At 39.3% G+C, this 27,861-nt stretch overlaps 2 protein-coding genes across 3 annotated transcripts in view; both read left to right on the forward strand.

Annotated features, from left to right (window-relative positions):
- LOC309718791 (dynein axonemal heavy chain 5-like) overlaps window positions 1-27,861 on the forward strand; it is a gene marked incomplete at its 5' end in the record, with an annotated part of 128,249 nt that overhangs the window by 57,166 nt on the left and 43,222 nt on the right.
- Window positions 154-27,708, forward strand: LOC309718797 (dynein axonemal heavy chain 5-like). 2 transcript variants are annotated; one of them, XM_082554365.1, is made up of 12 exons: window positions 154-445; window positions 723-872; window positions 2,003-2,248; window positions 2,404-2,623; window positions 3,625-3,830; window positions 4,064-4,271; window positions 21,168-21,292; window positions 25,638-25,786; window positions 25,877-25,990; window positions 26,080-26,190; window positions 26,319-26,410; window positions 27,214-27,708. In XM_082554365.1, the coding sequence occupies exons 1-7, from the start codon at window positions 392-394 to the stop codon at window positions 21,194-21,196; spliced, it is 1,113 nt and encodes a 370-aa protein (XP_082410491.1). In that variant the 5' UTR covers window positions 154-391; the 3' UTR covers window positions 21,197-21,292; window positions 25,638-25,786; window positions 25,877-25,990; window positions 26,080-26,190; window positions 26,319-26,410; window positions 27,214-27,708. The 2 variants fall into 2 exon arrangements, with proteins under 2 accessions (XP_082410491.1, XP_082410490.1); XM_082554364.1 differs by having other exon boundaries at window positions 4,064-4,267.

Below are 27,861 nucleotides of genomic sequence, written 5' to 3' on the forward strand. Positions count from 1 at the left end.
ATGAATTGCTGTGTGAAGCAGGCAGGATAGGACAGAAATGCAGACTCACACTCAGAACAGCTTTATTGCTGGACGCCAGGAATACAAAACTTATTAAACTGGGAATACACATGAACTACACAGGCAGGCAGAGCACACAGCGGGGAAATGAGGGAGATCACGACACAGGACAGAGGGAGACGCAGACATAAATACACACCAGGGCAAACGAGGGAACAAACTACTGGAGGGGACCCAGCCGAACGTGATCTAACTAACGAGACACGGGGACACAAAACTGAACATGATGCACACCAGACAGAAGACTATCAAAGTAAACCAGGAATCACTAAGACAGAGACCAAGTCACACAACTTGACACGGGAGCTGGGAGGAAAGAAAATTCAGGGAGATGAGACGGACCAGGGAGATAACGGGAGGAGACAACGAGGGGGACACGGAAACAGTTAAGGGAGACGAGACACAGAGAGAGAGCGAGGGAGTGCACATAGTCAAACAGGGTACATTTCATCCTTCTTTTGTCTTTTTTTGTTGTTACTTATTAGCTTTCTTTTGTTGGCCACTTTGAAGATCACTTTGTGTCTAAATATGTTTGAAGTGTTCACAGTATTCTTTTATCTTTTCTGCAGATTTTGATGTGCTGTAATGCAGTTAAAGTTTTGCCCTGTTTTATATTTGTTTCCCACGTCAGAGCTTTTTGTCACAGATAAGTCTTCTTACAGATAAGTCGTAACGAGAAACAGTGGAAGGCTTGGTTTGACAAGGAGGCCCCAGAGGAGGAAGTAGTCCCAAACTCCTATGACCAGTCTCTTGACTGTTTTAGACGGCTGCTCCTCATACGCTGCTGGTGTCCTGACAGGACCATCGCACAAGTAAGGAGAGACATGTTTATGCATGGCTATAGAGGACAGATACAATGATTAAATTCAGTTTTCTTTATATAATGCCAATTCAAAACAAAAAGTTCCTTGGAACATTAATATTGTAATAACTGTTATAAGTTCCCCTGTGAACAAGCCTTTGGTGACGGTGCTCCAGAATTAATGATCGGGTCCTTGGCAGAAGCTGGTTTAGGTTCAGAAAGGGAGGCCATCTACTGCGACTGGTGAGGGGTAAAGAGGAGAGAGAAAAGGAGAACATAGAGAGACCAAGGACAAAACATAAACTACAGGAGTGAGAAGGGAAATATTAACAGTATGAATATCGCAGTGTAAACTTTAAAAGCATCAGAAGAGTCTAACCAGCCTATAGCAGCATAGGATGGCTAAGGGTCACCCAATCCATTTTCTTTAATTAGAAAGCCAAACATTGGTTGTCTGGTCTGTTTTTTGGTCATGCTTTTGCCTACTTTATAATATACAACACAACAAGTAGAACAGGCAATGTAAATCTACTTTTCTCATTTCTATCATAGTGCATTTTCAATAGTATACTGTAGACTGCAATTAAAATTAATAATTACCACTAAAGAAAGAGAAAAGGCTTAAAGTTGCTAATCTGAGAGTTAATGGCTTAAAGCTTGGGAAGCGATACCTCCTGACTTAAAAATACAGCTACATAAATGAGACACGGACCACAAAACAAGAATGTATAATCTCTTAATCTTCACTGAAAGCTGCTTGGTCAAAGCTCTTCTTGAGATAAGAAGCAGCTTGTGTAACTTGTTGTTATACAGCTTTCACCCTCCAGCCTGCTGTGCCTGAATATTTACAGTGGCTAAAAGATATTCAGTTTTACTGATGGATAACTTTCTGGCCCACTGAAGACAAGCCTGGAGTCCAATTTATTTAGTTAAACTCACAGTCCAGTCCACAGTTGCCCTAGCCTTAAGGGTAAAAAGAGTTAGCCAGTAAAGAAAATGCTTTGAAGAATTATCTCAGTTCTCAGCTTTCTAGAAAGTAAATTTATTCCAATATATACTATTGGACTACTTTGCTCAACTCTTTGCATTACAAAGCATTTAAAAAATTACATCTGCTTTGCATCATATTCTTTCCTTTAGGCCCGTAAATACATAATGGACGCAGTAGGGGAGAAATACACTGAAGGGGTGATTCTTGATTTAGAGAAGATGTGGGAGGAGTCGGACCCACGAACACCTCTCATCTGCTTCCTTTCAATGGGCTCAGATCCAACTGACTCCATTATAGCACTCGGGAAGAAGCTGAAAATCGAGACCCGTTATGTATCCATGGGTCAAGGACAAGAGGTCCACGCACGCAAGCTTCTGCAGCAAACTATGGCTAATGTGAGTGGTGAGATATTACTGCTGTTTTAGCAATACAGATGTTCTGTCTCTAAAAATGTGGTTTGGAATTTATAGAAATTATTTAGGGTTTTCTTGAACTCCTCATTTATAGTCTTCGTCATGGATGATAGGCATACTACTGTGTTTGTCCCCAGGGTGGCTGGGCCTTACTCCAGAATTGCCACCTGGGTTTGGACTTCATGGATGAGCTCATGGACACTGTGACAGAGACAGACTTTGTCAACAACAGCTTCCGCCTTTGGATGACCACTGAGGTCCACAGACACTTTCCCATCACACTTCTCCAGATGTCCATCAAGTTCACCAATGAACCACCACAGGGCCTCAAGGCAGGGCTTAAGAGGACATATGGCGGTAGGTTTGGCTCACTTAAGCTCACATTAAAGAAGTCCAGAAATACTAGCCAGTTTAATAGATCCAATTTATCTATGTGATAAAGAAAGAGGACCTAAGAGAATGAAATATATTCCAATATTGATGTGTACATTTGGAGATGCAGATATACAAAACACCTCTACTTCGTGATATCCATGATAGGAATAAGTAAGTGAATAAAAAGATGGAAATGTGGGAGAAACACCTGTTTGATGCTATATTTATTGTATTCCGGATTTTGTTTTTTACCCATGTTACCCAAGGTTAGTAAAATTTTAAACAAGTCTGAGTTATCTAGTCTGTGTTTTGGTCCAAAACAAGGGTGAAGAAAGAAAAGAATCTTTAAAATGTAGAAACCAGCTGTCTTTTCCTGGCTCAGATGACATGGTTCCTGGAGGGGAATTGAGATCGTATCTACAGCTTGAATTTTTTTTTTTTTTTTTATAGAAAACAAGCAGAAAAAAAAAACAAAGCAACATACTAAACACAACACCATCGCATTAATCTAGCTAAGTGTAAACAGCAGTAAATACTAAATATTCAATGTTGTTGTGCAGCACGCAGGACAGATGTGCGTCGAAGTAGCAGCCAAGAAAGGTGTAATTTGGGTCTACGAGCAGTGAACACCCGTGTGCATACCTGTGTGGATCCGCGCGCTTGCATTCCAAAGGTTTCTCCATGTAATGATCTGCTAGGGAATTCTGATTTCGATTAGTAATTGCAGTTTGGTATTATATCAGAAAGAAGGTATTATTTTGACTGACATATTCAGTTCACTATCTTTTCTCCCACATTTACGCAACAAATCCTAACTGTTCGCTAAAAAGGAAATCTGTGTGTGCATGTTTGTGCAATGCTTGGTTTTAGAAGTAACTGACTTTATTCAGTTATGGATTATTTCAATACATTTCTGTAGATGTTACACTTAGCCTCCTTTTGGGCATGCAGTACATCTTTTTGACCTGCATGTCCCTGACCAGGTATAAACCAGGACCTTTTGGATGTCAGTAACATGGCGCAGTGGAGGCCGATGCTGTATGCAGTAGCCTTTCTTCACAGCACAGTTCAGGAGAGAAGGAAATATGGCCCCCTGGGATGGAATATTCCCTATGAGTTCAACCAGGCTGATTTTAATGCCACTGTCCAGTTTGTTCAAAACCATCTTGATGACATGGATATTAAGAAGGTAGGTAGAGTAATGCTTATTATTCTGTGTGATTAGGACTCTTGACCATAAAAAAATGTTAAAAGGGTTGAGATTTAAAGAAAGGATATTGTAAATACTTATCAACAACAGCCATCTGCTGGGAGTTTTAGAGCTTTCTGACTGTGTATGTATTCAGTCTGCTCACAAATTATATTGCACATTCATGAACAATTTTTTTGTCATCCTTTATCACTGTTTTATCATCTCCTTAGGGTGTGTCCTGGAACACAGTTCGATACATGATTGGAGAGATTCAATACGGTGGTCGTGTGACCGACGACTATGACAAGCGCCTCCTCAACACCTTTGCCAAGGTGTGGTTCAGTGAGGAAATGTTTGGACCTGCATTTAGCTTCTACAAGGGCTACAGCATCCCAAAGTGCTCCAGTGTTGACCAGTATCTAACATACATTCAGGTCAGTCTCTAAAAATAAGACATTTCTTAGTGCAACGTGTCTGCCAGAACTCCCACTGTGTCAGTGACTGAAAATTCATCTGTTTCCAGACTATTTCTCTTTTTTTCTCACTCAAAGTTAAGTTCTGTGATATACAGTGTTGGGTAAGTTACTTTAAATGAGTAACTTAGTTACATTACTAGTTACTTCTATCAAAAGTAATTCAGTTACTTCAAGTTACTCGTTACTTTCAGAGTAACTAGTTACTAGGGAAAGTAACTTTGGTTTTACTCAGAATTCTCTTGTTAATGTGTTGCTTCCGTAACTGGATACCCAGCAAGATTCTTCTTCTAGCTTGCTTACTTACCACAAGTGCACTGTGCCACCTACCAATAGAAAGGAAAAAATAATGTGCACATTTCCACGAGAGAAATCCCACGCCTGATTCTATCCTAGCCTGCTTTTTACATCCAACACAAAAACTGCAGTCGTGGTGCTTTCGATTGTACTCAGAACTCGGAAATTCTGCCTTCTGAATAGGAAGATGTAGGTAACACCAGACTGCAGATGAGCTGCATACAGGGCTGGACTGGGACAAAAAAATCGTCCCGGGCATTTTGACTAGAGACCGGCCCACCATTATAGGAAAAATCATAAAGCCTTTGAATGAAAATAAATACTGTTGTGACAGTGATGTACACTGTTCTGATGGTATATATGCATCAATCTATCAATTGTTTGTTGTAAGACTCAGATAATTATTTTTTTAAAAGTGAGACATTTTAAATGAGAATAAGAAAGTATTTCCTTGTGCCCCCCTTTCCCTTTTAATTCCCTACATGGACCCCTGGCAACACTTTGCTAGACCCGCCCCTGCACAGTTACCAGCTGTCAGCTGCTTAGAAAAGGATCCTGGTGTTATTTATCTCTCAGAAACAGTTCATAACTTCCCTTCAACTCATTCATGTTAACTAAAAGGTAAACCTGTTTCTCCATCACAGCTCTGATGATTCAGTAAGGACATCTCCTGGTTTCATCTTCATGTTTCCCACTCACCACATCTCCAAACCGACATCATGACCAGCAGCTTTACAGCTGTGGCTCCAGCAAACATCAGCTGATACTAGAAATTAATATTAAATAAATTCTAACAACAGCTGATCAAGCTTAAAAGTGCTGCTGTTGTTTACCGCGACATCCGTTGGTTTCCTCTTTCTGCCGCAAAGTGGGCGATAAATAAACAAGAGAGAAAAGCCGATCAGCTGATCATTGATCAGTTTCATGATTGAAGTAAAAACAGGAGAGGGAGGGTGAGAGGATGAGAGAAGAAGAGGCAGCTGTGCAGCGTAAACACAGAATAACTCCAGCTTTGTGTCTTTTTCATTGTAGCTGAAGTCCGGGACAAACTGTTCCTTTTCACCTCAATAAGAAACGCGTAATATTTTCTCTGAATACCAGACGATTCTGTTTTTTACGGGACGGTTGGCAACTCTAATAATTAACCTTATGAACAAAATAAAGTTCAACATCAGTAACATAGCACCCACCCAGCTGTATAGAAACTCCGTCATGCTAGCTAGCACGCAGTACAAAAAAGTCAGCATAACGAAAATAAACTCCACCTAAACTTGGTTCATATCTGACCCAGATGGACTGCAGGTTATAACTTCTTACCTGAAGTTCAGTTCACCTGACACTGGGACCGGCGGCCGCTTCGGGTCTCTCCTCTTGCCTCCCTTTCTCTCATCCACCTGCTGGCTTCCACCACTTGCTAATGTTATTGAATCTGTGGAAGCTCCGCGATAGCCACCACACGAAGTAACGAATAACGAGCCTATCTAAATCCCAGTAACGAGTAACGCGTTCCTGGTTTTGGCATAATAACTAGTTACCGTGCTCGTTACCACAATAATAACGTAGTTACTGTAATGCGTTACTTAATAACGCGTTAGTCCCAACACTGGTGATATATTTATTGTTTAGCGGGGTGTCATTTATTTATTTATTTATTTGTTGTTGCTTTCTTGTGATGTGCTCTTGTTACATCCAAAATGCACTCTATGTGAGATTTCACAGATTATATATATGAGTTATTAGTGTGCTTAACTTGTAGGTGTGTGTGTGTCTAGGGGCAGTTCCTGAGCTTGTTTCATTAAAGGTAGTTTCATTATGACGGATGCTTATGGCTGTCAGGCTCAGCAGGCCCATTGTATTTGTGCTGCTTCTTAAACTGAGAATGACAACACAGCCTTAGAAAACTCATGCACAAACCTATACATATGCATTCAACGGCATGCACATATAGCACATTAAATCTGTAAATGTTGGGCAATTTCAATTTTTTTTACATATTTTACTTCTGTATGCTGCCAAGACTTGATGTTAAATGAAAGTTTCCACTCGTAGCTTTTATTAAAGATGTTAAACAGAAGTCTTGCATCATCTGTTCATGAATTGAAGCCCTTTTAGTACCCAGTTATGAATTGGACAAAGTTGCATAAGGATTGTTTTTAGTATTTGGATGAAAATTATTTACATGAAGTCCAGAACCCATAGTCATCATCAAATGCCTTGCTGAAGAATTAAAAGAACACAGCAAGGGATGCAGGCCATTCTGTCTAGTATAAGCTATCTCTGTTTTTCTGTCACCATCCATTTTTCTTTCCGTATTAGCCACCATCCTGATGTTTTACCCTGTCTGAAAAAAGAATCCATCACGACTGAAGAAAGTATGATACATCAATAACCACTTGCTGAAGTTGCTGAACAAGCAAAAAACAAACTTGCAGAAATGTGGTTATCTACTGGTACTGTCACACATTTTGAAGTGTTCTAGTTCAGCAGATAAAAGAATTGAGGTGAAACCTGTGAAATTGAAACATTCTCTGTTTAGAAGGGCAAATGTATATCTGCTAAATCATGCTGTAAACTGGGTTAAGAACTGTCCCAAATATAAAACAAAGCAAGACAAAACATTTGTCATCAGCTGGTTTTGTCTAACTGATCATATTTAAGTATTATACAGTACTTAAAAACAACACAACGCTGTCACGCTGATGGTAAAAACACAGGCCTTTAACACAGTGCCGCTGTGCCACTTTATTTTTTAACAAAACACTACGCTTTATGTATAAAGAACTGCCTATTCTACTACTTATTGAAGAAAAAGAATCCACAAAAGATTATTTTTACTTTCTTTTATTTGTTCCAGATAAATTATAAATTATTTTTTAAAAAGCAATGAAATGCATCAGATGTCTCCCATGCTTTCTTTTCTGCTGTAATTTTTTTTTTTTGAACATAAATTGGTCTATTGAAAATAAAATGTAGTAAGAACCACTACATTTTTTCAATAGGCCAATTTATGTTTAAGAAAACCCCAACAATCAAATGATCCCATCTGAGCAAGCACTGGGCGACGGTGGGAAGGAAAAACTCCTTTGTCTTAAAAAGAAGAAACCTTCGACAGAACCAGGCTCAGATGGTGCGGCTTCTGTCAAGACCGGTTGGGGGTTAGGTAGTTAAAAAACTACTCTAACGGTACAGCACTACAGCTTTTTGGTGGAAATGGGTGGAAGGATGGGTGTTACACCTCGTTTCATTGGAGGTCTTACAGGTGGTCGGGGTGTAGATTCAGCTTTTTTACAAATAGGTGGCAGAGGGACAGGACTAGGTCGTGGAATTATAACTAGTTGGGTGGGAATAGGTTGTCTGTGAAGGTTCTCAGTCATGGGAATAGGTTGCTTTCCACTTCTGGATATAGGTGGAACACACATCCTACGAAAAGGTGGTAGGTTGTCGGTCGAGAAAGTTTCCTTTTTCGTTGGTTGTGTGACTTGAGGAGCGGGTGTCAACTTTGTCTTTTTCGGTCTAATGGGTGGCAGTGGAGTCCGCTGTAACTGTTGTTCGTCAGATGCATCTTCCCTGCCTACGTAAATGTATTTATGTTCCTCAAAAAGGGCAATGTCTTTTTCAACTTGACTCATTGCCTCTTCGAGAAACATTTTGTAATTGTATTTTTTGTGCTGTGAAGGGGAGATAGTAAAAGGGAGGGATTGATATTCAAAGTTTAGCTCATTAAACCTCCTCTTTAGGCCCTGGAGAATGTTTTGTTTCTCCTGTTCGGCCAGTGGTTTAACTGTTTCCTGTTGTTTTGTTAACCAGGCATCATTGTCCTGCTTAGCCTTTTCTTTCTCTGCCTTTCTTCTACGCAGGTAGCCTGGAACGATTCTGTAATCGTTTTTCTGTAAATAAAAGGGGACAAGTCCAGATTTCTCAAGGAGCTGCTTGTCCCCTTTGCGTGTATCCACACAAGCAGGTTGAGCCATGACTTTCTTCATGCCTGTGTGTTCTGGTTTTTTCCTGAATGTGTGTTCAGGTTTTTCGCCTTCTGGCCTCTGTGGGCACATTTCGCGATGAGATGGGGCCTTAACTGTTCTTGGCACCATGGTCCTGTGTTCATTTTTATATTTATTTTCTAATACAATTGCTTCCCTGTATTTAGAAATATACATTTTAGGTTTGGGTGGAGGAAGAGTACTCTACTTTGGGAGAAGGTTATAAGCGCTTTCATCTGAAAACACAATTCAATCGCTAGCTTAAAATCACCTGCAAGGGAATTCTACAACTGTGTGTCGAGGCACCCCTATTTATAGATTTTTATGGCCTGGCATGTGACATCATGGTGGCCTGGCATGTGACATCATAGTGGCCTGGCATGTGACATCATGGTAGCCTGTCTTTGTTCTGTCATTTAAGCCCCACCCCCCTGGTTACTGTTGCTATTGTAACTATTATATTATGAATGCTGGTAGCTAGCATTCCACACACACACATACACTTTTTGCCAAGGTTCCAGCTGCAGTCACCAAGACATGTAAATGTATTTAGTAACCCTCTGGGGTCCAGAGTATAATTGGCCGTTTTTGACTACTTTAGATTTTACCTCTATATTTCACCTTTAAAAAAATCTTCTTCTTTTTTTTTTTGGCACAACCTCAAATATCTGAAATTTGAGTTAATTTTTCATTTATACTATATTTGCACAATAGATCTAAATTCAGACAAAAAAAATTCAAAATCCGAGTAGAAAATACTTGTCATTTTTACTGTAAAAGCCACAAACATGTTTAAGGAATTGTTTTCATAACTTGAAATGCGAATAGAAGTTGTACATTTGTAAAAATTATGCACAAGTTTTGCAAACAACTTTATGTTCAGTATAATATATGCAGGTTTTCTTCCTGAATACTATCGTTGTTTATATTTACTGCGGGAAGAAACGGTTTTTATAAGGAAAAACACTAGAAAGCACTCAGTCCCCCTCCCAACTCCCCCAGCCTTTCCTATTGGTGAAAAAATATACCATGTGGACCAATCAAAAAATGATAGGGCAACATAGCATTTAGTTGTTTACGAAGGCGGGCAGGTGTATACATATAGTTTGAGTCTGACGGCTCTTTGTTTGCTTCTCATCTGTAAACTCTGCATACTCTCTCATGTGATTCAGTTTGTTTTGAAAAGTCTCAACAGGATCTTGAGCTTTATTGTGAAAGGTTTACGTGGAAAACAAACAAGCGTACAGCGGAACCACGCGATGGTTTTACCGTCATTGTTGCTAACGAAAACACGTAAAAACAGGCACTTGCCCGCCCATAGTGTGGTTATATTAAATATAAGAGAAAGAGAGAACTTTAAGAAATTAATATAGCCACTAAGGTGACCGTCAAAACGATGAAAAATACTGCTGTAAACAGTTTATTTTACGACATCACGAAACAAACGATAGCGTAATAGGAAACGATAGACATTTTTATATCGTCATTTGATATATATCGTTATATCGAACAGCCCTAACATACACTCTTATATTTGTACATATATTTATTCTTATAATTCTCAGATTTACCCATTCGTATATTTTGCTTGTTCTTATGTTATTGTATTTTGCACACCTCTGTTGCACACACATAAGAATTTCGCTCACATGTGCTGTACCAGTGTACCTGCACATGTTATGTGATACGGGAAATCTCCAATTTTTTTTTATTTTGTTTTTTTTGAGATTAAATAATATACCATTGTAAAGACGACACAAGAGTTCCAGAGGCTCTTCTGGGAGCCAGAGTCGACCAGAAAACGTTTCCCCGAGCTTGAGTCCTCTATGAAGAGCAGCCTTTCCTTATCGGCAGCGGTCACAGCCGCTACAGAGCGCTGGCAGGCTTGTTTCCCTGGGCCTTAAAACTGCAAAGGCGGCACGGTGCTGTCACGCTGATGGTAAAAACACAGGCCTTTAACACAGTGCTGCTGTGCCACTTTATTTTTTAACAAAACACTACGCTTTATGTATAAAGAACTGCCTATTCTACTACTTATTGAAGAAAAAGAATCCACAAAAGATTATTTTTACTTTCTTTTATTTGTTCCAGATAAATTATAAATTATTTTTTAAAAAGCAATGAAATGCATCAGATGTCTCCCATGCTTTCTTTTCTGCTGTAATTTTTTTTTTTTGAACATAAATTGGTCTATTGAAAATAAAATGTAGTAAGAACCACTACATTTTTTCAATAGGCCAATTTATGTTTAAGAAAACCCCAACAATCAAATGATCCCATCTGAGCAAGCACTGGGCGACGGTGGGAAGGAAAAACTCCTTTGTCTTAAAAAGAAGAAACCTTCGACAGAACCAGGCTCAGATGGTGCGGCTTCTGTCAAGACCGGTTGGGGGTTAGGTAGTTAAAAAACTACTCTAACGGTACAGCACTACAGCTTTTTGGTGGAAATGGGTGGAAGGATGGGTGTTACACCTCGTTTCATTGGAGGTCTTACAGGTGGTCGGGGTGTAGATTCAGCTTTTTTACAAATAGGTGGCAGAGGGACAGGACTAGGTCGTGGAATTATAACTAGTTGGGTGGGAATAGGTTGTCTGTGAAGGTTCTCAGTCATGGGAATAGGTTGCTTTCCACTTCTGGATATAGGTGGAACACACATCCTACGAAAAGGTGGTAGGTTGTCGGTCGAGAAAGTTTCCTTTTTCGTTGGTTGTGTGACTTGAGGAGCGGGTGTCAACTTTGTCTTTTTCGGTCTAATGGGTGGCAGTGGAGTCCGCTGTAACTGTTGTTCGTCAGATGCATCTTCCCTGCCTACGTAAATGTATTTATGTTCCTCAAAAAGGGCAATGTCTTTTTCAACTTGACTCATTGCCTCTTCGAGAAACATTTTGTAATTGTATTTTTTGTGCTGTGAAGGGGAGATAGTAAAAGGGAGGGATTGATATTCAAAGTTTAGCTCATTAAACCTCCTCTTTAGGCCCTGGAGAATGTTTTGTTTCTCCTGTTCGGCCAGTGGTTTAACTGTTTCCTGTTGTTTTGTTAACCAGGCATCATTGTCCTGCTTAGCCTTTTCTTTCTCTGCCTTTCTTCTACGCAGGTAGCCTGGAACGATTCTGTAATCGTTTTTCTGTAAATAAAAGGGGACAAGTCCAGATTTCTCAAGGAGCTGCTTGTCCCCTTTGCGTGTATCCACACAAGCAGGTTGAGCCATGACTTTCTTCATGCCTGTGTGTTCTGGTTTTTTCCTGAATGTGTGTTCAGGTTTTTCGCCTTCTGGCCTCTGTGGGCACATTTCGCGATGAGATGGGGCCTTAACTGTTCTTGGCACCATGGTCCTGTGTTCATTTTTATATTTATTTTCTAATACAATTGCTTCCCTGTATTTAGAAATATACATTTTAGGTTTGGGTGGAGGAAGAGTACTCTACTTTGGGAGAAGGTTATAAGCGCTTTCATCTGAAAACACAATTCAATCGCTAGCTTAAAATCACCTGCAAGGGAATTCTACAACTGTGTGTCGAGGCACCCCTATTTATAGATTTTTATGGCCTGGCATGTGACATCATGGTGGCCTGGCATGTGACATCATAGTGGCCTGGCATGTGACATCATGGTAGCCTGTCTTTGTTCTGTCATTTAAGCCCCACCCCCCTGGTTACTGTTGCTATTGTAACTATTATATTATGAATGCTGGTAGCTAGCATTCCACACACACACATACACTTTTTGCCAAGGTTCCAGCTGCAGTCACCAAGACATGTAAATGTATTTAGTAACCCTCTGGGGTCCAGAGTATAATTGGCCGTTTTTGACTACTTTAGATTTTACCTCTATATTTCACCTTTAAAAAAATCTTCTTCTTTTTTTTTTTGGCACAACCTCAAATATCTGAAATTTGAGTTAATTTTTCATTTATACTATATTTGCACAATAGATCTAAATTCAGACAAAAAAAATTCAAAATCCGAGTAGAAAATACTTGTCATTTTTACTGTAAAAGCCACAAACATGTTTAAGGAATTGTTTTCATAACTTGAAATGCGAATAGAAGTTGTACATTTGTAAAAATTATGCACAAGTTTTGCAAACAACTTTATGTTCAGTATAATATATGCAGGTTTTCTTCCTGAATACTATCGTTGTTTATATTTACTGCGGGAAGAAACGGTTTTTATAAGGAAAAACACTAGAAAGCACTCAGTCCCCCTCCCAACTCCCCCAGCCTTTCCTATTGGTGAAAAAATATACCATGTGGACCAATCAAAAAATGATAGGGCAACATAGCATTTAGTTGTTTACGAAGGCGGGCAGGTGTATACATATAGTTTGAGTCTGACGGCTCTTTGTTTGCTTCTCATCTGTAAACTCTGCATACTCTCTCATGTGATTCAGTTTGTTTTGAAAAGTCTCAACAGGATCTTGAGCTTTATTGTGAAAGGTTTACGTGGAAAACAAACAAGCGTACAGCGGAACCACGCGATGGTTTTACCGTCATTGTTGCTAACGAAAACACGTAAAAACAGGCACTTGCCCGCCCATAGTGTGGTTATATTAAATATAAGAGAAAGAGAGAACTTTAAGAAATTAATATAGCCACTAAGGTGACCGTCAAAACGATGAAAAATACTGCTGTAAACAGTTTATTTTACGACATCACGAAACAAACGATAGCGTAATAGGAAACGATAGACATTTTTATATCGTCATTTGATATATATCGTTATATCGAACAGCCCTAACATACACTCTTATATTTGTACATATATTTATTCTTATAATTCTCAGATTTACCCATTCGTATATTTTGCTTGTTCTTATGTTATTGTATTTTGCACACCTCTGTTGCACACACATAAGAATTTCGCTCACATGTGCTGTACCAGTGTACCTGCACATGTTATGTGATACGGGAAATCTCCAATTTTTTTTTATTTTGTTTTTTTTGAGATTAAATAATATACCATTGTAAAGACGACACAAGAGTTCCAGAGGCTCTTCTGGGAGCCAGAGTCGACCAGAAAACGTTTCCCCGAGCTTGAGTCCTCTATGAAGAGCAGCCTTTCCTTATCGGCAGCGGTCACAGCCGCTACAGAGCGCTGGCAGGCTTGTTTCCCTGGGCCTTAAAACTGCAAAGGCGGCACGGTGCTGTCACGCTGATGGTAAAAACACAGGCCTTTAACACAGTGCTGCTGTGCCACTTTATTTTTTAACAAAACACTACGCTTTATGTATAAAGAACTGCCTATTCTACTACTTATTGAAGAAAAAGAATCCACAAAAGATTATTTTTACTTTCTTTTATTTGTTCCAGATAAATTATAAATTATTTTTTAAAAAGCAATGAAATGCATCAGATGTCTCCCATGCTTTCTTTTCTGCTGTAATTTTTTTTTTTTGAACATAAATTGGTCTATTGAAAATAAAATGTAGTAAGAACCACTACATTTTTTCAATAGGCCAATTTATGTTTAAGAAAACCCCAACAATCAAATGATCCCATCTGAGCAAGCACTGGGCGACGGTGGGAAGGAAAAACTCCTTTGTCTTAAAAAGAAGAAACCTTCGACAGAACCAGGCTCAGATGGTGCGGCTTCTGTCAAGACCGGTTGGGGGTTAGGTAGTTAAAAAACTACTCTAACGGTACAGCACTACAGCTTTTTGGTGGAAATGGGTGGAAGGATGGGTGTTACACCTCGTTTCATTGGAGGTCTTACAGGTGGTCGGGGTGTAGATTCAGCTTTTTTACAAATAGGTGGCAGAGGGACAGGACTAGGTCGTGGAATTATAACTAGTTGGGTGGGAATAGGTTGTCTGTGAAGGTTCTCAGTCATGGGAATAGGTTGCTTTCCACTTCTGGATATAGGTGGAACACACATCCTACGAAAAGGTGGTAGGTTGTCGGTCGAGAAAGTTTCCTTTTTCGTTGGTTGTGTGACTTGAGGAGCGGGTGTCAACTTTGTCTTTTTCGGTCTAATGGGTGGCAGTGGAGTCCGCTGTAACTGTTGTTCGTCAGATGCATCTTCCCTGCCTACGTAAATGTATTTATGTTCCTCAAAAAGGGCAATGTCTTTTTCAACTTGACTCATTGCCTCTTCGAGAAACATTTTGTAATTGTATTTTTTGTGCTGTGAAGGGGAGATAGTAAAAGGGAGGGATTGATATTCAAAGTTTAGCTCATTAAACCTCCTCTTTAGGCCCTGGAGAATGTTTTGTTTCTCCTGTTCGGCCAGTGGTTTAACTGTTTCCTGTTGTTTTGTTAACCAGGCATCATTGTCCTGCTTAGCCTTTTCTTTCTCTGCCTTTCTTCTACGCAGGTAGCCTGGAACGATTCTGTAATCGTTTTTCTGTAAATAAAAGGGGACAAGTCCAGATTTCTCAAGGAGCTGCTTGTCCCCTTTGCGTGTATCCACACAAGCAGGTTGAGCCATGACTTTCTTCATGCCTGTGTGTTCTGGTTTTTTCCTGAATGTGTGTTCAGGTTTTTCGCCTTCTGGCCTCTGTGGGCACATTTCGCGATGAGATGGGGCCTTAACTGTTCTTGGCACCATGGTCCTGTGTTCATTTTTATATTTATTTTCTAATACAATTGCTTCCCTGTATTTAGAAATATACATTTTAGGTTTGGGTGGAGGAAGAGTACTCTACTTTGGGAGAAGGTTATAAGCGCTTTCATCTGAAAACACAATTCAATCGCTAGCTTAAAATCACCTGCAAGGGAATTCTACAACTGTGTGTCGAGGCACCCCTATTTATAGATTTTTATGGCCTGGCATGTGACATCATGGTGGCCTGGCATGTGACATCATAGTGGCCTGGCATGTGACATCATGGTAGCCTGTCTTTGTTCTGTCATTTAAGCCCCACCCCCCTGGTTACTGTTGCTATTGTAACTATTATATTATGAATGCTGGTAGCTAGCATTCCACACACACACATACACTTTTTGCCAAGGTTCCAGCTGCAGTCACCAAGACATGTAAATGTATTTAGTAACCCTCTGGGGTCCAGAGTATAATTGGCCGTTTTTGACTACTTTAGATTTTACCTCTATATTTCACCTTTAAAAAAATCTTCTTCTTTTTTTTTTGGCACAACCTCAAATATCTGAAATTTGAGTTAATTTTTCATTTATACTATATTTGCACAATAGATCTAAATTCAGACAAAAAAAATTCAAAATCCGAGTAGAAAATACTTGTCATTTTTACTGTAAAAGCCACAAACATGTTTAAGGAATTGTTTTCATAACTTGAAATGCGAATAGAAGTTGTACATTTGTAAAAATTATGCACAAGTTTTGCAAACAACTTTATGTTCAGTATAATATATGCAGGTTTTCTTCCTGAATACTATCGTTGTTTATATTTACTGCGGGAAGAAACGGTTTTTATAAGGAAAAACACTAGAAAGCACTCAGTCCCCCTCCCAACTCCCCCAGCCTTTCCTATTGGTGAAAAAATATACCATGTGGACCAATCAAAAAATGATAGGGCAACATAGCATTTAGTTGTTTACGAAGGCGGGCAGGTGTATACATATAGTTTGAGTCTGACGGCTCTTTGTTTGCTTCTCATCTGTAAACTCTGCATACTCTCTCATGTGATTCAGTTTGTTTTGAAAAGTCTCAACAGGATCTTGAGCTTTATTGTGAAAGGTTTACGTGGAAAACAAACAAGCGTACAGCGGAACCACGCGATGGTTTTACCGTCATTGTTGCTAACGAAAACACGTAAAAACAGGCACTTGCCCGCCCATAGTGTGGTTATATTAAATATAAGAGAAAGAGAGAACTTTAAGAAATTAATATAGCCACTAAGGTGACCGTCAAAACGATGAAAAATACTGCTGTAAACAGTTTATTTTACGACATCACGAAACAAACGATAGCGTAATAGGAAACGATAGACATTTTTATATCGTCATTTGATATATATCGTTATATCGAACAGCCCTAACATACACTCTTATATTTGTACATATATTTATTCTTATAATTCTCAGATTTACCCATTCGTATATTTTGCTTGTTCTTATGTTATTGTATTTTGCACACCTCTGTTGCACACACATAAGAATTTCGCTCACATGTGCTGTACCAGTGTACCTGCACATGTTATGTGATACGGGAAATCTCCAATTTTTTTTTATTTTGTTTTTTTTGAGATTAAATAATATACCATTGTAAAGACGACACAAGAGTTCCAGAGGCTCTTCTGGGAGCCAGAGTCGACCAGAAAACGTTTCCCCGAGCTTGAGTCCTCTATGAAGAGCAGCCTTTCCTTATCGGCAGCGGTCACAGCCGCTACAGAGCGCTGGCAGGCTTGTTTCCCTGGGCCTTAAAACTGCAAAGGCGGCACGGTGCTGTCACGCTGATGGTAAAAACACAGGCCTTTAACACAGTGCCGCTGTGCCACTTTATTTTTTAACAAAACACTACGCTTTATGTATAAAGAACTGCCTATTCTACTACTTATTGAAGAAAAAGAATCCACAAAAGATTATTTTTACTTTCTTTTATTTGTTCCAGATAAATTATAAATTATTTTTTAAAAAGCAATGAAATGCATCAGATGTCTCCCATGCTTTCTTTTCTGCTGTAATTTTTTTTTTTTTGAACATAAATTGGTCTATTGAAAATAAAATGTAGTAAGAACCACTACATTTTTTCAATAGGCCAATTTATGTTTAAGAAAACCCCAACAATCAAATGATCCCATCTGAGCAAGCACTGGGCGACGGTGGGAAGGAAAAACTCCTTTGTCTTAAAAAGAAGAAACCTTCGACAGAACCAGGCTCAGATGGTGCGGCTTCTGTCAAGACCGGTTGGGGGTTAGGTAGTTAAAAAACTACTCTAACGGTACAGCACTACAGCTTTTTGGTGGAAATGGGTGGAAGGATGGGTGTTACACCTCGTTTCATTGGAGGTCTTACAGGTGGTCGGGGTGTAGATTCAGCTTTTTTACAAATAGGTGGCAGAGGGACAGGACTAGGTCGTGGAATTATAACTAGTTGGGTGGGAATAGGTTGTCTGTGAAGGTTCTCAGTCATGGGAATAGGTTGCTTTCCACTTCTGGATATAGGTGGAACACACATCCTACGAAAAGGTGGTAGGTTGTCGGTCGAGAAAGTTTCCTTTTTCGTTGGTTGTGTGACTTGAGGAGCGGGTGTCAACTTTGTCTTTTTCGGTCTAATGGGTGGCAGTGGAGTCCGCTGTAACTGTTGTTCGTCAGATGCATCTTCCCTGCCTACGTAAATGTATTTATGTTCCTCAAAAAGGGCAATGTCTTTTTCAACTTGACTCATTGCCTCTTCGAGAAACATTTTGTAATTGTATTTTTTGTGCTGTGAAGGGGAGATAGTAAAAGGGAGGGATTGATATTCAAAGTTTAGCTCATTAAACCTCCTCTTTAGGCCCTGGAGAATGTTTTGTTTCTCCTGTTCGGCCAGTGGTTTAACTGTTTCCTGTTGTTTTGTTAACCAGGCATCATTGTCCTGCTTAGCCTTTTCTTTCTCTGCCTTTCTTCTACGCAGGTAGCCTGGAACGATTCTGTAATCGTTTTTCTGTAAATAAAAGGGGACAAGTCCAGATTTCTCAAGGAGCTGCTTGTCCCCTTTGCGTGTATCCACACAAGCAGGTTGAGCCATGACTTTCTTCATGCCTGTGTGTTCTGGTTTTTTCCTGAATGTGTGTTCAGGTTTTTCGCCTTCTGGCCTCTGTGGGCACATTTCGCGATGAGATGGGGCCTTAACTGTTCTTGGCACCATGGTCCTGTGTTCATTTTTATATTTATTTTCTAATACAATTGCTTCCCTGTATTTAGAAATATACATTTTAGGTTTGGGTGGAGGAAGAGTACTCTACTTTGGGAGAAGGTTATAAGCGCTTTCATCTGAAAACACAATTCAATCGCTAGCTTAAAATCACCTGCAAGGGAATTCTACAACTGTGTGTCGAGGCACCCCTATTTATAGATTTTTATGGCCTGGCATGTGACATCATGGTGGCCTGGCATGTGACATCATAGTGGCCTGGCATGTGACATCATGGTAGCCTGTCTTTGTTCTGTCATTTAAGCCCCACCCCCCTGGTTACTGTTGCTATTGTAACTATTATATTATGAATGCTGGTAGCTAGCATTCCACACACACACATACACTTTTTGCCAAGGTTCCAGCTGCAGTCACCAAGACATGTAAATGTATTTAGTAACCCTCTGGGGTCCAGAGTATAATTGGCCGTTTTTGACTACTTTAGATTTTACCTCTATATTTCACCTTTAAAAAAATCTTCTTCTTTTTTTTTTGGCACAACCTCAAATATCTGAAATTTGAGTTAATTTTTCATTTATACTATATTTGCACAATAGATCTAAATTCAGACAAAAAAAATTCAAAATCCGAGTAGAAAATACTTGTCATTTTTACTGTAAAAGCCACAAACATGTTTAAGGAATTGTTTTCATAACTTGAAATGCGAATAGAAGTTGTACATTTGTAAAAATTATGCACAAGTTTTGCAAACAACTTTATGTTCAGTATAATATATGCAGGTTTTCTTCCTGAATACTATCGTTGTTTATATTTACTGCGGGAAGAAACGGTTTTTATAAGGAAAAACACTAGAAAGCACTCAGTCCCCCTCCCAACTCCCCCAGCCTTTCCTATTGGTGAAAAAATATACCATGTGGACCAATCAAAAAATGATAGGGCAACATAGCATTTAGTTGTTTACGAAGGCGGGCAGGTGTATACATATAGTTTGAGTCTGACGGCTCTTTGTTTGCTTCTCATCTGTAAACTCTGCATACTCTCTCATGTGATTCAGTTTGTTTTGAAAAGTCTCAACAGGATCTTGAGCTTTATTGTGAAAGGTTTACGTGGAAAACAAACAAGCGTACAGCGGAACCACGCGATGGTTTTACCGTCATTGTTGCTAACGAAAACACGTAAAAACAGGCACTTGCCCGCCCATAGTGTGGTTATATTAAATATAAGAGAAAGAGAGAACTTTAAGAAATTAATATAGCCACTAAGGTGACCGTCAAAACGATGAAAAATACTGCTGTAAACAGTTTATTTTACGACATCACGAAACAAACGATAGCGTAATAGGAAACGATAGACATTTTTATATCGTCATTTGATATATATCGTTATATCGAACAGCCCTAACATACACTCTTATATTTGTACATATATTTATTCTTATAATTCTCAGATTTACCCATTCGTATATTTTGCTTGTTCTTATGTTATTGTATTTTGCACACCTCTGTTGCACACACATAAGAATTGTAGAATTGTCATTTAACCCCCCCCAGTAAGAATAGTTTTTTATGGTATTGAAAATCATGCCCAATAATGTTAATTTACATTAATAACATAGTGTGATGTAAATCCTTGATGCCACCAAACCCTATCAAAACAAGCTGTATCCCCAAACTGTCACCACACACACACACACACACACAGAGAATCCCTGACAAAAGTTTCTTTGTGTTTGTTTGGCGTAGTGCATTGGTACTGGGGATGCACTCTCTCAGATCTGGCCTCTGTTTTTGAAGCCAGTTCATTTGTCTGTGCGGTATAAATGTGGTGCTGTTGCTTTTTCCTTCACACAGTCATACACTCTGTCCTGATGAATGTATTTATTAAGTTGTGCCCCTTCAAGTGTCTTTCCCTTTGCTGGATAACATTAGTTATTCGCTCAGAAAGTTAGGGATGACTTGAAATTAAAATTATACCGAAGGTCAGGCCATAGCATACTTAAACTGTTACACGGTGTAGTTGTATCAAAAACTCTTCACACATCAATCCTGTTGGCCTTTTTTTTTCTTTTTCTTTTTTTTTAATTTTCCAGTCTGTTTTGTGTGTTAGCCATTTCTGCTGTGTGTTTTATTTTCATCTATTAACTTTAACAAATTATTTTTTACATATTTATTTGCCAACTTTAGCTTTAATAATTCCTTTTATTTGTTATTACCTTTACCAAACTATCTCTGCTGTTTATTCATTAATCCTGTCTAACAGTTTCTATTGAGGCATTACTTTTAGATTTATTTTTAAATTTGTCGGTTACTTTCCATCACCATAATGTGGTGTTCAGAAAAAATGCAGGTCAAAGGGTTTTTTTCCGCCACCGAAGCTACGTCCATGTTTTACCCTGTCTGTTATCCTTTATCTTTAGGTAATCAGTTATACTGTTGTTCATACTCTTCGGCCAACAGTTTTAGCGTTCTCTAGTCTTGCTGCTATACTACCATTTCTCTGTAGTAAAAGTAGAAGTCGTTATAACTGTTCAGCTAATTAGAAATATTTTATCTAACTAGTCACAGCAGACGGAGGCCCCTCACTGAGCCTGGTTCTGTTGGTGGTTTCTTCCAATGTCACCAAGTTCTTGCTCAAAGGGTGTTATATGACTGTTAGGGATTTTTTCTGTATTATTGTAGGGTCTTAACCCCACAATTTAAAGCGCCTTGAGGCGACTGTTGTTGTGATTTAGCATTATATGAATAAAATTAAAATGAATTCAATTGATCTTTTTCGCAAACTGTAAGCTGACTGTTTCCCCTTTCTTCTGTCTTTAGATATTACAGGGGAACACATGGGGTCATAGTGGTATATGACGTCACGAGTGCGGAGTCCTTTGTCAATGTAAAACGATGGTTACATGAAATCAACCAGAACTGTGACGACGTGTGCCGAATATTAGGTGAGTGCGCTCCAAAGAAACACCTTGGCACACACATAAGTTTTTGAACGCTCAAAATAAGCGTCACACTTGCGGAAGCCGATATACCCGCCAAAACGCCGTGCATTTATCGAGACTTTCAACCCCAGGTAGGCTAATTATCAATCTTCGGATCCACATTATGTCAGCAGCTCCACCGTGAACTATGTTAAAAACAAACACCGCTCACGCCTCACAGATGACAGCTTTCAGTCCTGCGTAAAGATGAAAGTGACTTCATACAGCTCCGATTTGCAGACGCTGTGCGCAGAGATTCAGGAGCAGAAGTCCCATTGTAAACATATCACGGCAGACCCAACGATGTTTCCATGAACACGCTTTACAGCTTCTCTTTATTGACCACTTTTCACACACGGTTGCTGTATGCATACAGCCGGTGTTAAAGCTCACAGCCCGACACATACCAACACAACAGCATAGAGAGCACAGACGTTAAGGCGCCGAGGCGTGATCGCGGGTGCCGCTCAGGTGCGTCCGCCTCCCCTGCAGCGGCGCTGCAGACCACGCCCCGCCACACACATTAACCAGGTAAAATACATATTGTCAGGGTTCCTGGGTCGGTGACCCAGTGTTTTCAGTTTTGTTCATGTTCATATATATATATATAGCATATAGTAAACAATGAATCTGTAAACGACAGCTGTTGACATTTTTTAAAAATGAATGAAAAAGCATATTTAAATAATCAACATACATGATTTAAATATAAACACACACGTGACAAGAGACAGAACGTGTAGAAGATATATGCAGAAAGAGCTTTCAGTGGTCAGCTGATAACATGATATCTAAAAAATACATAGCTCATTTTCCTGTCTGTTAGTTGGACATGCTAACCTGTTAACAAGCTCCTATATTCACCCATACAGTTTGTAGATCATTTTGCTAAAATAGGTAAAATCTCCACTCTTTCAGGGCACTAATAGGCTAAAGGCATATTACAAAAGGTCATTCATGTATTCACAGATTCTCTGTAGTTATTCTGCTGCTCATTCACCTGTAAAAACCACACCAATCATTATTTCAACAGCCTTTTTATTTTGGAACAAAAGCATTTGACAATATGACTTACAGGACGTTACCAAATTCATGAAGCTATATTTGTGAGTTTATTTATCAATATCAGTTTAATGTAAACAGACTGATGTAGTAATAGACAGTAAAATGTTGGTGCGTGTGTAATATATGAGCGTTTATGTTTCTCTACATGGGTAAAAGTACTCCATGTCGCCCTCTGGTGGTAGCAACCAACTATGAAAAGAATGGATGTTGGATCTTAACTAAATGATAAAAAGTTTTATTACTTTGTATTACTTTCTTTAGTTTGGTAAAATTTACAGTTTTAATCCCGTAAGAAAATAAATCACTATCATAGAGAGGGATATTAGTAATTCGTTTGTTAATAACACTTTGTTTGTGTTTGCTAATGTTTCGACAGGAAAATGGTTTTCTACAAAGTTGTTTCATGTACAGAGTAACACACACACACACACACACACACACACACACACACACGTATGACTTTGCCGGTTTCAGCTGAAACAATTTCAGTGTTTCAAACCATGTTCCAGGATTTTTCCTTCACCATTTATGAGGTTTCAAGAAGAAGATAAACGACAGATATGAATGTTTGAAAAAGTTATAGATGAAAAGATGAAAAATACTCAAAGGATAAATTCAATTGGTTTATTGTTTTATGAATAAGTTGAAAAAGAAAAAGTTAAACAAGTAAATAATGAAACAAGGTAAAATGAAGTAAGAACAAAACGTCAACAAGTAAATAATGAAACAAGGTAAAATGAAGTAAGAACAAAACGTCAACAAGTAAATAATGAAACAAGGTCAAATGAAGTAAGAACAAAACGTTAACAAGTAAATAATGAAACAAGGTAAAATGAAGTAAGAACAAAACGTTAACAAGTAAATAATGAAACAAGGTAAAATGAAGTAAGAACAAAACGTTAAGTAAATAATGAAACAAGGTAGAGGAGAGAAAACCCCAACAATCCCCTCTGAGCACGCACTAGGCGACAGTGGGGAGGAAAAACTGCCTTTAAACGGGCAGAAACCTCCGGCAGAACCAGGCTCAGGAGGGGACAGTCAACTGCCGGGACTGGTTGGGGAGGTGAACAGAGGTGGAGCAAGACGAGGCTACACCTGCTGAGGAAGCAGTAGAGTTCCTCCTCCAGGGCCAGCGGAAGCGTTTGTTCTTCTTTTTCATGCAGTTTTCTACAAGAGCTTTTTTTTCCAGGATGAGGGTTCTCAACTCATCGATGGTTTCTTTGTTTTGTTTCTCAAGCTTCTTGCACGTTTTCTCCACCTCTTCCAACGTTGCTTGTTTTTCTTCAAGCTTTTCCCTGAGCTCTTTGGATGTTTCCTCCTGCATTATCTTGTCCTTGTGCATGTCTGCGTTTCTTTGTTGTACTTCTTTGTACATGTCTTGTAGCTCCTCATTTCTTTTGTGGATATCTTGGAGCGTACGCTGCAGGTCGTCATGTATGTTGTCTTGTTCTTGCTTTTGCGCCTGCATTTCAGTGTGTTTGCGCTTCAAGTTGTTGTATTCCAACAATATCCCCTTAGTGAGCTCGGAGTTGTTTCTCGCCATTTGCTCCATCCTTTTCTGCATGTGCGAGCATTGTTTGTCCAGTTTTTCTTTTTCCCCTTCTAGTTGCTTTTTCTCGTGAAGAAGGTCTTTATTTTGGCGCAGAGTATCATCCACCTTCTCTTTCAGCATTCTGTATTTTTCCTCCGTGACTTTGAGTTTGTGCTCCATGTCTCTTTGCTTTTTCTCCTGTTCTTCCTTCTGTTGGAGGATTTCTTCATTTTTTTTCACAGCTTCATCGAAGTTTGTTTGGAGCAGCCGATTCATTTGGTCCATATATTGGAGATCCCATTCTGTCTTCTCAACAGTAGCTTTGCTGTCTTTAAGCTGGTTGGACATCTCCTTTAGTTCCACGCTCTTTTGCTTGTTTTCCTTAATTAGGAAGACAATCTGCTCTCGGGCTTGTCCAAACTTGATTCCCCAACCCTCATTAATAATATTTATGTCGGGCTGGCGTTTTTGTCTTTCTTCCAGGTTCTTATTTTGCGCTTCCATCTGTCTACACTTCTCCTCCAGTTGAAGTTTCTCTTCTTCAATCTGTTGAATTTTATTCTGGAGATGGTAGTTTTCCTTCTTACTGTCATGTAATGCCCTTTGGACGGCTAAGAGGTCATTTGGGGAAATTGGCCGGCCACGACAGGAAGGAGAAGCGGCGTAATCTTTTTGCCTTGGTTGGTGTCTTGTTGGATACATGTTGAAGGTTGTACACGACAACTCTGAAAAGGTTTCCAAAAGTTTCTGTGGTGAACGTGTGAAGGCTGCAAACACAAATGCTGCGAAGACACGAACTAAAAAACTGCTGTGTGTCACCCCTGTTTAAGGAAAAACTTCAAAGGATCGTGTAGTGACATCATAACTCCGTGAGCCAATGAGATTGTCATGTGACATTTTGGAATGGGGATATTTTTTTTTAAACTGTTTTCAAATTTAACTTAATATTTGACTGTTTCTTAACTGACCTGTTTAGCTGATTAAGAAATGAATTGAAACGAGCATCACTAACGTTATATAACAGACAACAGAAAAAAAACATTTTTTTTCTAAGTAATAGAGGTATAATACATTTTTTAAATTTTTTTTTTAAATTATCCTACTTTTTATAAGAGGGAACATTATTTAAAGAATATGTATTTAATTGGAAATCTCTCTATTCGTCTAAAGGCTATAACAAGAAAGGTGAGCTTCCTGCTCAAAAATGAAATGACCAAAATAAATGGAGCATTTCTCTGCAATTACAAACTCTGTGTAAACAATCTTGGTTTCAAAATAAGGCTAATGCTGGTGAGATGTCATCACAGGTGTAAATATTACTGCAGATGTTACTATGTCAAAGTTTCACAACTGTCTTATGTTTATTTATGTAGGCAAGACCTACTTTTCACTTTTTTGCTTTGCTATATGTTCTTGAGTGTATTAGTTTGCCAGCAGCACGAACATGTACTAGTGTCAATAATAATAGTACGGTGGATTAGAAAACCTGCTCACAAGTTGAATAAACACCCAGGATTGTTTCATCATTTTCATTCAAAACCAATATTTGAGTCAAAATGAGAAAGTTGTTTGTGCTGTCTGATGAAGAAGAAGCAAAATAAAGTGCAGTTTTGATGTAGATGATGTTGTATACAAACTAGAAGAGGAAGATAGTAGGATCTCTGTATCATGCTTTGTCACTTTGTACCATGTAATTCTTTCTATTTCCACCAGGGGGTGTTTTCAGAAGTGGTAGGTGGTAAAAGAAGAGGTCAGCAGGAAGATGGCGAAGAGCGACCAAAGACCAAGAAAAAGAGGCAGTCAGGCAAAGATGAAGAGTATTATATCCCTTACAGACCTAAAGACTTTGACTCTGAGAGAGGGTGAGGCATTAAACTGTTGCATCTGTTTCTTTAAAAAATGTGAATGGCTTTGTGTTTTATGCTGTTTTGTCCTGTGTTATGCGTCGACAGGTTGAGTCTCGGTGGAGAGGGCAGTGCTTTTGAACAGCAGGCCTCTTCAGCTGTCCTTGATCTCATGGGAGATGAAGGCGATCGCCTTAACCAGCAGAAGAAAATGATGAAATGGTACAAATTTCCCTATGTTTGACTCAGTATCCACCAAATGGTCATTTCAAACTATAATTTAAAGTCTTTTCTCCCCCTTCTTTTTTTAGGGACCGTAAGAGGAAGCGTTTTGTGAGAGAAACGGGAAAAGAAGACCAGAAGAAGAAGATCAAAACAGACAGCGGTCAGGTTATCAGTAACAAGAAGAACAGGAAGAACTTGTATCCTTCCAACAAAAAGCTTCTCTGTGTACTGCTCTCAATGACCCTCTTCTCTACTCCTATGACAATATTAAGCTGTACTGTGAAGATGTTGTATCACTTGACAACATGTCGCTCTGACATGTCAGTTATGAGGAGTGAAGGAAAAAATACAAGATTGATGATACAGGATCTGGATCAGATGGAGAAACAGGCGGAGGAGGCAGGAAGCCAGCAAGAGGTAGGAAGGCATCAAAATGAATAGCACAAACATGTCTGCCTGTTAAATATAGAACATCAGCCACCATGTTTTAACTCAACTCTAAAGGTAAATACTTCAAGTCCCTCTTCCAGCCTTGCGAGCTATAACCTCCTGTTAGATTAAATAGTTAAACATTTGTCATTTTTATATTTACCATTTGTCCATTGTTTTAACTCTGTGAAAGGAATTCTTTCTTTCCTCCCATCCCCAGATTCTCGAGGTTCTTGGTGGGAGGTTGAAGTGTTTTATCACAGGAACGTCCTTTTGAAGATCTGTTTGATGTTTGGTAGAGCTTCCTACCCTTTGTATGGTTTCACTGTGTTATCTTTGGTAAACCATACATTGGGTGTGGGGGAAGACTACCCTCTTTATGACCAAGGATGTTGTTCCTGCTTTTAGGTTTTATGACCCTTTGATCAACACACACACACACACACACACACACACACACACACACACACACACACACACACACACATTCTCACATAACACCCACACACACACACTTACATACAGTGCCTTGTCTTTGTAACCAAAGGGGGTTGCAGGGGGAGGTGTTTTGTAAACTATTGTTTGAAGTTTGTCAATAAAAGGCAGCGAGAGGAGGCCATCATCGGGGTTCATTGTCGTGCTGGACACAGATGAGGGGGCCTCCCTTGCGCAAGAAATCGATCGAACACTGTTGCCTTGTTTTTCTTTCATGGGAATAAGTCTTGGATACAGCGGGGTCTGAGTTTAGACCCAACACCTCCAACCTCTTTGTTGTGTCGTGCCTCTCCCAGGTCGTGGCCGTGGCCGACGAGGTCCAAACGTACAGAGCTCCGGTGACCACAAAGCACGCTCGGAGCTGAAAACAAAGGATCAGATCATGAAGCAGCGCAAGAAAAAGCAGAAGCACCAGTTCCTGCAGGGCGGGGGGATGAGGAAGCTCCGCTCCAAGAACAAAAAGTGGCTCGGAGAAGTTAAAAAGTCAGGTTTTGGAAGGGGTGGCCATAAGAAAGGCAAGCTGAGGAAGAAACTGTGAGGAGGACAGAGGGTTGATGGTGTGGAGGACATCAGGAGGAACTGGGTGATAAGCGTCAGAATCATCTGAGAACATCACCAAAGATTTTCCTGGCGCTTTGTGTGACTGTAGATTAAGGAGAAAATCATTTGTGAATCTTTACACTGCAGAAATGCACGTCACTTCTTCCTTGATGGCCTGCTGAACTCTGCGTTTGCCACAGAGTTATGTTTAATTATGATCCACTAACCTGGATTTACTACTTGTAAGCATGTTGGCAGTATAATAAAAGTGTTTTGGAGTACTGAAATATGTCTTATCAAAATGGTAAAATACAGATATTAAATATTGTGTGCTTAATTTGCAGTTAGTTTCAAAAATCGTCTCGCCCATCTTTTCTTAAAATAAGAGGTGCTCTATAAAAATG

Source organism: Aulonocara stuartgranti (assembly GCF_965226115.1).
Source record: "Aulonocara stuartgranti genome assembly, chromosome: 12".
NCBI lineage: Eukaryota > Metazoa > Chordata > Actinopteri > Cichliformes > Cichlidae > Aulonocara > Aulonocara stuartgranti.